Source organism: Dipodomys spectabilis, unplaced genomic scaffold, assembly GCF_019054845.1.
Source record: "Dipodomys spectabilis isolate Male_0828 unplaced genomic scaffold, ASM1905484v1 ptg000030l, whole genome shotgun sequence".
Lineage (NCBI taxonomy): Eukaryota > Metazoa > Chordata > Mammalia > Rodentia > Heteromyidae > Dipodomys > Dipodomys spectabilis.
In genome coordinates this window covers 6,984,388-6,993,984 of record NW_024870707.1, presented here as the reverse complement: position 1 = coordinate 6,993,984, position 9,597 = coordinate 6,984,388, and the positions used below count along the sequence as shown (strand labels likewise).

At 53.6% G+C, this 9,597-nt stretch overlaps 1 protein-coding gene across 1 annotated transcript; it reads right to left on the bottom strand.

Annotated features, from left to right (window-relative positions):
* Positions 1-207: 207 nt before the first annotated feature.
* On the bottom strand, positions 208-8,868 carry Ms4a15 (membrane spanning 4-domains A15). The gene is made up of 7 exons (XM_042676647.1): positions 8,810-8,868; positions 4,222-4,474; positions 3,181-3,303; positions 2,236-2,292; positions 1,644-1,736; positions 966-1,079; positions 208-324 (listed from the first exon to the last, which is right to left on the bottom strand). The coding sequence occupies exons 1-7, from the start codon at positions 8,866-8,868 to the stop codon at positions 208-210; spliced, it is 816 nt and encodes a 271-aa protein (XP_042532581.1).
* Positions 8,869-9,597: the final 729 nt, after the last annotated feature.

The window sequence follows — 9,597 nt, the reverse complement described above, 5'->3', positions numbered from 1 at the left end:
GGGAGATAGACACAGACCCTTGACATCAGCTTCACCTCTTTTAAGAAAGAAGCCTCTGGGGGATGTGTGTGTGTGTGTGTGTGGGGGGGGTGTCATGGGGGAACACTTTACTTGGTAGCATGGAATGCAAAGGGAATGAGTGCCCCCTGGGGAAACGCTGGGTCCCCAGGGGGAAAGGCTGGACTCCAGTCTGTGGGAGCCAGCCTGCTACTCAGAGGACTCCTTTGGCATGTAAGCCACGTTGTCGTAGGCAGGGGGTGGAGAGGCCGTGGGGCTGGGGATGTTGAAGTCCGTGCTGAAGGCATTTGGCAGGAAAATCACAGACTGTAAAGAAGAGAAAAACCTCAGTGCAAGTCCTGGGCAGGCTCTGAGGCTGTCAGCCAGCCGGGACTCTGAGAAAGGCCCCTACAGATGTGTTCTGCAAGGTGGAACTGTGCACGCAGAAGGCGCATTCAACTATCAGTTCAGAAAACAATCCCCTCATTAGTTTACAAAGGAATTTCTCCAGGAGCCATAGTGTGCCTGGGCAGTGTCTGCTCTGGTTTGGGGATTCCATAGATCTTGCCTGGGCCTCTGGCTGCTTCCTGGGTGGACAGATCTTGTGGGTGGGATGGCCTTTCACCCCAAGCCCACAGTGTCTTCATCCTCCAGACCCCATGCTGCAACATTTGCACTTAGGGCTTCCTCTGTCCGGAATCCCCTCCTCCCCAGCACTCCCCTACTCTAGCCCAGGCCTCCCATTTGCCATGGAGGATGGAGTGTCAGTGCCCCTGGTATGGCGCCCCCTGTGGCCATGAAGTGAATAGGCCCATCTTCATCCACCCCTGAAAGCTTCTTCAGGTCTTTTGGTGTCTGAGAGTGGAAGCTCAGATCCGCCATATTGTTTTTCAGAGGCAAATGGGAAGAGGCTGGGGGGCAGAGAGGCTGGGAAGTCTCCCTCAAGAGCCCAGATTGGGAGTACTCACTGCATTGGCTTGGGCACGAGTGGCTTGACATCCGAAGTGGGTAGCAATGACTGCGATAAAGAACTCCAGGATGGTAAAGATGGTGAGCACGGCCAAGTAGCCCCTGCCCACATCCTGGAGACCAAAATCCACAGTCAAGGCCAGTCAAGAGTGCCCCCCTCCCCACTCACTGATAACCCAGCCAAGCCAGGTGCTGGTGGCTCATGCCTGTCATCTTAGCCACTCAGGAGGCTGAGAGCTGAGGATTTCATTTTGAAGCCAGTCTGGGCAGGAAAGTCCGTATGACTCTGATCTCCAGTTAACCACCCCAAATCTGGAATGGAGCTGTGGCTCAAATGGTAGATAGAGCACCAGCCTTGAGCAAAGAAGCTCAGGAACAGTGCCCTGATCCAGAGTTCAAGCTCCAGTACCAATACCAAAAAGAGAAAAATAACCTAAGGTTGGCCCACCAGGTGGGGGATGAGCTCCCCGCTGTCAGCCCAGCCTTCTCCTCTCTGCCAGGCTGTCTCTGTGCTCCACCTGGGGCATTTGCATTCTTGAGGCAGGGTCATGAGATCAGTACATACATGGATTCTGTTGGGACTGGAAGGGTCCAGCGCTGTAGACTCTTTTGTCCCTCCCCTTCATGGGTACCATCCCACCATCCCACTTTTACCACCAGAACTTCCAACAACACACCCAATTGGTGACGCCAAAATCCATGAGCAAGATGGCCGTCCCAGCGAAGGCCGCCATGGCACTGAGAGCGTTGGTTCCCAGGCTGCTCCTCACCTGCAGGAGGCAGAGAGATGGAGAGGAGCAGGGGGCACAGGAGAGAGAGGAGAAAGGCCAAGAGGCCAAGAGCCCCATCTCAACATTCTCTCTCCATGGACAAGACAGCTGTGGCCATACTAGATGATCCATGCATAGTTGTATTGTTTGGACTGCCTTCCCTGCCTCCTCCTCTTCCTCTTCTTCTTCCCTTCCCCCTTCCTCGTTTCCTCCGCTTCTTCCTCCTCCTTCATTTCTTCTTCTTCCTCCTCCTCCTCCTTCCTCCTCCTTTCTCCGAATGACTGTGAATACTCTATCCCAGGGCCCACACTTTCTACCCAGGATGGCATTTTGGAAGCACAGCTGTGTATAAGGATTGGGGGTCGCCCATATGGGGCACATAGGAGCTCCCAGGAAAGGATGGTTGAATGGGCCAAAGAGTACGTGGATAGGAGGCAAAGAGTTGGGTGGGAGCCAGTGCCACCCTTGCTCCTGGTCCCCAGCTGCTTGCAGGACTCACCAGGCAGCTGGCGTGGTTCTTCTCGGCTGCCACTGAGAGGGAGCCGGAGATGATGAACTGTGGGGAGAGGAGGCCCAGTGAGGTTTTGTCTGGGGCGCTGTGCAGGTCACACCCTCCCAGATGCCAGGGAGAGTGCAGTAGCTACTTCCCAGCCACCGCCTTGTCTGTCTCTTGGTCATGCTCCTTGGAGTGTCTCTAAGGCTGTCTGAGGAAGTCTTTAGGGGTTATTAGCACCTCCTACCCAGGGAACATGGGCCAGTAGCTTCCAAAGTAAATATTTTCATTGACATTATATCAGAGTCTCATGAAGAAGGCGCTGTTCTTTCAAGCATTCATTCATCACACATTACCAAAGGTGTGGCCTAAGTATGGGACAGCTGGGCAAGAGGGAGGGGCTGACATTCTAATTAGGCAGCCTGGGTAACTTAGTAAACGCACAAAGGGGAGAAGTAGAGAGGGCTGCAGTGACAGCATAAGGTGTCCTGGGGGCGGGCTACTCGAAGTTAGAGGGCAGGGAAGACCTGTGAGAGAAATAGAACATGGAGGGTGCCACAGTTGTTTCCAAAGATGGTTCTGGATAGACCTGTGTTATGGCGCCCACACACGGGGCGATTAGCTCACACTGAGTTCTGGGTGGGTCCTTGAGACTGGCTTTGGTGAGGGAATGGAGCCGCCTGGTCCTGTGTGGTCCTGGTCTAATGCTCAGCAGGCCGGCAATGCGCTGTGCTCAGCTGTCATTCTGGAAGGCTCTGAAGAATGAGGCGTGTGGAGAGAAGCCAGCAGGGGTAAGGGTAGGGGGAGGCTAGGCTGAGGTTTACCATGAAGGTTAGGGGTAAGGAGTTAGGGTTAGACCCCTGCCCAGGAGAGGCTGAGCTCAGGGAGAATGTCAGGGGTGGGGTCGGGGGAGAGGTGAGCAGGGCCCCCCTCCACGGTCCCCACACTCACGCAGGCTCCGCCCCAGAAGGGGACACCACCTTCGATGAAGAGCATGCCCAGCGGGCCACGGCGCACCATGAGCAGCACGCTGCCAAAGCCCAGGTGGATGAGGCCGATCAGGATCTGCACCGTCTGTGGAAAGCAGCCAGGGCTCAGCCAGGCCAGGCTCAGCCCACTCTTGGGGCTCGAACTCAGGGCCTGGGCACTGTCAATGAACTCTTCTTGAGAGGCTGACACTCTACCACTTGAGCCGCACCTCTACTACTGGTTAATTAGAGATAAGAGTGTCAGATCACAGACTTTCCTGCCCAAGCTGGCTTTGAACTGAGGTCCTCAGATCTCAGTCTTCTAAATAGCTAGGATTACATGTGAGCCACTGGTGCCTAGTTTAAATGGAAGTGTTTTGATTATCTATCTATCTATCTTTCATCTGTCATTTACTGTCTCATAGAGACCAATATCTCAAGGCCATCTGAGATTCCAAAAGAGTTCAAAAACAGACTTGTATGCAGGGTGAGCCCACAGGCCGTGGGTCTGGCCTACCCCTCCGTTTGTATTATATTTCCCTCCTTCCTTTGCGCATCGTGTTACATCCCCTCCTTCCGTCTCTTCCTTGAGCAAGCCACACGCATTCTGACCTCAGGACCTTTGACTGTGCGCTCTTCTCTATCTGGCAAATCCTTTCCCCTCACACATTCCCCTCCACCAGATCTCCCATGGGTTGGCTTCAACCTAACACCTAAGATTTGGCTGCCATGTTACATCTGTCTCTTCATGCCCCACAGTGAACTTTCAGCCCTTCCTTGCTTATGAGACTCATCTACTACACTCAGCCTCATTGTCCTCTGTGGAGTTCTCTTGGTTGTTTGTTCACAGTCTTGGTGAATGGGGAGGGGAGGGGGACAGGTCCTTGTCTATTTAGTGCAGGATGGTCTTTGCTACATGTCTTCCTCCTCTTCCCCTCTTCCAGCACAAATGCTCAGGCATCAGCCCCCACTACCTGCTCAGCACCTGCATCTAAGGTCCTGCAGAGAAGCCATTTATTCTCACCCCCAAAGCTTTGGGCTCTCCAGTCAGAAACGTGTCCACCGGACGCAGGTCAGGGGGTTGGGTGGCCCTGGGTGCTTGCGTCCCTAGCGGTGGCTCTTCAAACTGCATAATTCCGGGAGGCTGGCACATGGAGGTGGGCAGAAGAGTGGGAGGTGGGCGGAGGCCACTGGCGTTGTTGGGTGGGATGACGACAAACACTCCATTGCTGGCCGGAGGGGCGGACATGGTGCTCAGAGGGCCTGGGAAACAAAGGCTCGGCAGATAGTAAGGGCAGTAATGGAGGCGACACATTTGCAGAAATAGCAAATTACCTTACCTTGCTTTACTGCCCTCCCAGAGGGGCTGGGGGGGGCGCCCCAATCCTGGACCACAGCCAGGGAGGTCAAGACTCACATGAGGAGTCCAAGACCCAAGGCTTGCCCTCAGGGTGAGGCTGAGACTCAATCCCAGACTTCCTGATCTTAATATCTATACTATATGATGTGGAAGGAGCTTTAGTTTTCACCTCCAGGCCTTCTGTGTGTGGGGCATGCATCCTATCTGCGAGCTATACCCTCATCCCAATGGAACCTCTTGGAGGATCAGGTCTTGAAGTGTCCTCCTTTCCTTACAGATGGTATGAGACTTGCCCAAGAACACAGGGCTAGTACAATGCCAGTTTCTTGATCCCGAGAATAGGACTTGCCTTCCTCTTCCAGCCTCTCTGCTCACAGCTGTTGAATCTGGGCATAGAGACTTCGTGGGGGACTTTCCTGACATGGAACCCATGAGACTCATCACCAACTAACTGCGGAAAACCGGAAGTGGTGCTGTGACTCAAAGTGGCAGAGCCCTGGCCTTGAGCAAAAGAGCTCAGGGACAGAGCCTAGGCCCTGAGTTCAGGGCCCCATGACCAAAAAGAGAAAAAAAGCTGTGCTGATCCTTGCCAGCCAAGATAGGTGCTTCACTGAGATGGTAAAGTGGACGATGGAGGTTCGTTGGAAGGCAGCCTGTGGATGTTGAGTGGTGTTATGGGGAAAATGAATCAAGCAGACGCAGGACAGTACTGAATGCTGTCTCCTGAGCATGCGTGGTGGTTCTCCAGTGGAGGTCTCCTTAGAACCATAGACCTGTGGATCCTCAGGGACTACTAGGTATAAAGACCTCAAGTTGCTTAGAGTCTCATGGAAGTGACAAGAGAAACTTGCACTTCAGTCCAACAAAACTCATGTAAGTATTTACTATGAGCAGCAGCAAGCTTAGGAGCTGGGAAGGAAGAGGTGAATAAAGGCAGGTAGCTGGGGATAGGTCCAGACTCCTGCTTTCCACTGGGAATAGTACTGACTTTACCGAATCAGTTGTCTCCTGGGGTCGAATCCTGGCTTTGGCAGAGTGAAGGGACCCACATTGTACTTCACCGCTTGGGAGTAACTTCTGAAATGCTTGGTTGGCAATCAGAGATCATTGAACTGAAAACCCACAGACTCTTGGATGAGTGGATGCCGGCCCTGCGTTCCCCGGAATCAATTCATTCTAAAAACCACCATGGTGCCACCTTAGTTGTGAAAGGATATTTTAATCCCAGAAAGTCAGGAAGGGCTTATTTCAAAATAAAAGGATAATGTCTTTTCACGGAACAGACTTAAAGAGGTGAAAAACACCGTCCTCCTTTTCACCTTTATGGGTGCCATTTCACCAGGGGCAGTTAAAATCTGTGAGCAGTTTAGCGCTGTGGGCAGAGTTGGTGGATGTTCTCTGGGGTGGATTGAGAAGGGCTGAACAACCCCGAGGGATCACGGGCATAATTAACAACATCTCTCTCAGATAGGTGGTGAGAACTTTGATAAAACAGAGAGCGTGTGATTCTCAGGAGAAGAGAAACACCTACAAAAATAGGCCGTTGGTCTTGAGGTAGGGGGAAGTGTCAATCTCAAGCAGGGATGTGTCAGAGTCTCATAAATACCTCTTTTATTCATCCTCTGAAGCCCAAAGCCAGGGTCTATTCATCTACCTGTTGGATTCCAAAAGCCACCTGGGCCAGGCTAGCAAGTCCCCACCACCCAGGCATGCATGGCAGGGTGGGAAAAAGGGACACTACTTTCCCCTCCCTCTCCCCTCCCAGAGGAGACACAGAACACACCTCCCTTCAACAACAGACCCCATGTCAGCTATCCAGGGAACAGAGGTAGAGACAGCACAGGCCTGGACCGTTTCCAAAAAACACTCATCCCAACCCTGTCCATAACACTGTGAAGGAAGTGTGATCTGCCTGTGCTGCAGACATGGTAAACTGAGGGTCACAGATGGCAGTGTGGATGGAGGGGGCCAGCAGGTGGGTCTCTGAGCCTGACCTATTTGCAGAGAAGTTAAAGCTGAAATTTCAGCTGGGTAAGGCTTTAGGGATAGCAGGTAGCTGAGAACCTGTCATCTTAACAACTCAGGAGGCTGAGATCTGAGGACCTTGGTTTAAAGTCATCCCAGCAGCAAAGTCTATGAGACCTTTTTTTTTTTTCTTTTTCTTTTGTCATTCGTGGGGTTGAACTCTGGGCCTGGGCGCTGTCCTTGAGCTCACCAGCTCAAGGCAAAAGCTCTACCTTTTGAACCATAGCACCACTTCCAGTTTTCTGGTAGTTAATTGGAGATAAGAGTTTCATAGACTTTCCTGCCTGGGCTGGCTTTGAACCCCAATCCTCAGATCTCAGCCTCCTGAGTAGCTAAGATTGCAGGCATGAGCCACTGGTGCCTGGCTCTATAAGACTTATCTCCAAGGAAATACCCCCCCCAAAAAACCAGAAGTGGAGCTGTGGCTCAAGTGGTAGAGTGCTAACCTTGAGCTAGGAGCCCACGGGACAGCTCCTAGGCCCTGAGTTCAAGCTCCAGGGCTGGTCCATACACATACACACGCAAAAGTGACAAAGCCTCAATTTAAGGAGCTGGCTGGGAGAAATTTGAACACAAAGTCTGCATATTGGTTCTGCGTGAGGGGAGAGACTCTCGAGGATGGGGTGGCAGGGCATGTCTGTAGAACACACACCCATCTAACACCCTTTCAGAGAAGCGCCACTTCAGGGAGGGAGATGCTAGCTCACAACCCCCCAGAAAAGCCCTCATTTCCCCTCCTTCCCCTTTAACCAGAGAAATCCCGTTCTCGCCTGCCTGTGCCTGGGTGGGAAGTCCAGCCTCAGGCAGAGCTAGCCATCACTGAGATGGGGCACTCTATCACCACAGCCTGGCAAGACAAGTCTTGGCCACAGGACTCTCTGTGAACCATTGCTAGATTGTTTTTAAAAGCTTATCCTAAAAGCCCACCTGTTCCTGGCTCAGCGCCTGGCATGCGGGAGGCGTCCATACCTGCTGGCGTCTCCTTGAAAGGTAGCACCATCATTGTACCTATGTTGCACATGTTGGTCCTGCAGCCAGAGGCTGCCCTTTAGTCCCAGCTGAGCCATTCCTGGGCAGCTGGGACATGTCTTAGGACCTTCTTCGTGAAGGACCAGAGACAGCTTTGTTCATTTCCAAGCCAGAGCTGCTGGCTGAGGAGGTGACAGGAGACGTAAGGGGGTGGGGGGTGGGTAACTTCTCTGAAATGGATAGGAGCATATCTGGGCAGAGACTGTGTACCAGAGTGCTGCAGCCTTGGTTAGTGGTCAAGCCTCAAGCCTTGGGGTTTATCCGGTAAGTGATGGAACTACCCCCCCCTCCCCCCGAGCTTAACTTGCTGTGTAACTTGGGGCAAGTTGCTTCTCCTCCGTGGGTCTCAGTTTTCCCATCTGTCAAATGAGTGGCTATGGTCTTGTGGAAGGTGAGATATCTCGGGCTTCCCAGGATGCCCCTGTCTACGTGCCCTGTCTCCAGCTCTGCTCCCTGGCCCGCCCTTTGGTGGACTGGGCAGAAACCTGTTCCTTCTGAATCTGGCCACATGGCACCAGGCAGTCCTGGGATTCTCCAGCCTCAGCCCTTCTGAGAGTCAAGAGATGGCCCAGGCTGTCTCACCGTTCCCACAGGTCTGGGAAAGACACCAAGAGATGGAAACACAGGACTAGGGGCAGCCCTTTCCTGTCCCACACCGGTGCTTCCCTGCCCGGCCTTCCTCAGGCCATTCTAATGCGGGCTCCATTCTTCTGTGCGCACGGCTGAGGCTCAGGGGGCAGGATGGCCCCCTGCCTTCCCTGCGTCTCATTTCTCTATCTTCAAACAAGGGTGAGATGGGATTTTATCCCAGAGCTCATTTCTAGTGGGGGAATCTGGAGAAACAGCTGCAGTTGGGGTTGGGCTCTCCTCTCTGGCCACCCTGGGGTTGGGTCAGAGCAAGACTCCAGTTTCCTGGGGGGGGGGGGGGGGTACCTGGGTCATGTCAGCCACTGGCTTTGAGGAGAAATGTCAGATACACCCCCTCTCCCCCCCCGATTCCCATGCAGTGGGGGTGCTGTGACCCCCCAAAACTGGCCGTCCCAAAAGGTCCTGGGCCCTCTTAGTGCTAAGAGGAAGACCCCTGGGGTCTAACCTATTGTGCCCAGTCCTCTCTTTCTGTCCCTAGGGGCCCCATGCACCCCTGATCCCAGTCCCCCCATCGTCTGGGCTGCCCTCAGGACGGGCAGCAGGTACTCACCAGGCTGCCAGGGTTGCTGTGCCGGCCGCTCGCTCCCCGCTGTCTCTGCACTCCTGCATTCACACATTTCCCTGTGAAAGCCTTGCTGTTCGCACGCGCACACGGGGCTTGGAAGTCTCTGCCTGTGAGCTGTGCCTCTGGGAAGGTCTCCGTCCCTCCCGGGCCCCGAGGTTTCTGCCTGGCTCCCTAGAGGAGGAGGCTGAGGGAGCTGGGAGGGTGTCACTGGCCTCCTAGTCCCAAAGGCTTCTCTTTCTCTTTGTCCACTCTACAGAAGGGGCCACTGAGGCCCAGGGAGGCCAGTGGGATGCTGAGGGTCCCCTGTGAGTGTCAGAGCTGGGATGGAGACCCATGCTGGCCTTCATCCTTCCCAGCACACCTGGAGAAGATGCTCTGGAGACACTACCCGCCTTCCCCCCCAGTGTGTTGGCCATTAGATAGGGGGGCTGTTGGTCCTCAGCTTCCCAGTGGCAGGGAGTTGAGTGTATGAGGATATGAGCAGGCATAGGTGTGTGTGTGCACGTTAGAATATGTAGAAGCACACATACAGGTGTTGCACACATGTTAAGGTGTGTGCCTGTGTATTTGGGCACACAGAATAGCACGCATGTGGCATAGGTACATGGAGAAATTGTGCATCAGTTTGTGGCTTGAAACTGAGGGTCTGGGCACTGTCCGCAAGCTTTTGTGCTCAGGGTTAGCACTCTACCACTTGAGCCACAGGTCCACTTTCAGCTTTTTTTTTTTTTTTTTGTGGTTATTTGGAGGTAAGAGGCTCATGGAGTTTCCTG

What these genes read in the sequence shown, in the direction of transcription:
- Ms4a15 (XM_042676647.1), bottom strand. Translation starts at nt 8,868, where the DNA reads ATGCAGGAGTGCAGAGACAGCGGGGAGCGAGCGGCCGGCACAGCAACC. An exon ending in GAGAGCCCAAAGCTTTGGGG is followed by an intron (nt 3,304 to 4,221) that starts GTGAGAATAAAT and finishes TGCTTTCCACAG; the next exon opens with ACGGTGCAGATCCTGATCGG. An exon ending in ATTTTGGCGTCACCAATTGG is followed by an intron (nt 1,080 to 1,643) that starts GTGTGTTGTTGG and finishes TTTGGTCTCCAG; the next exon opens with GATGTGGGCAGGGGCTACTT.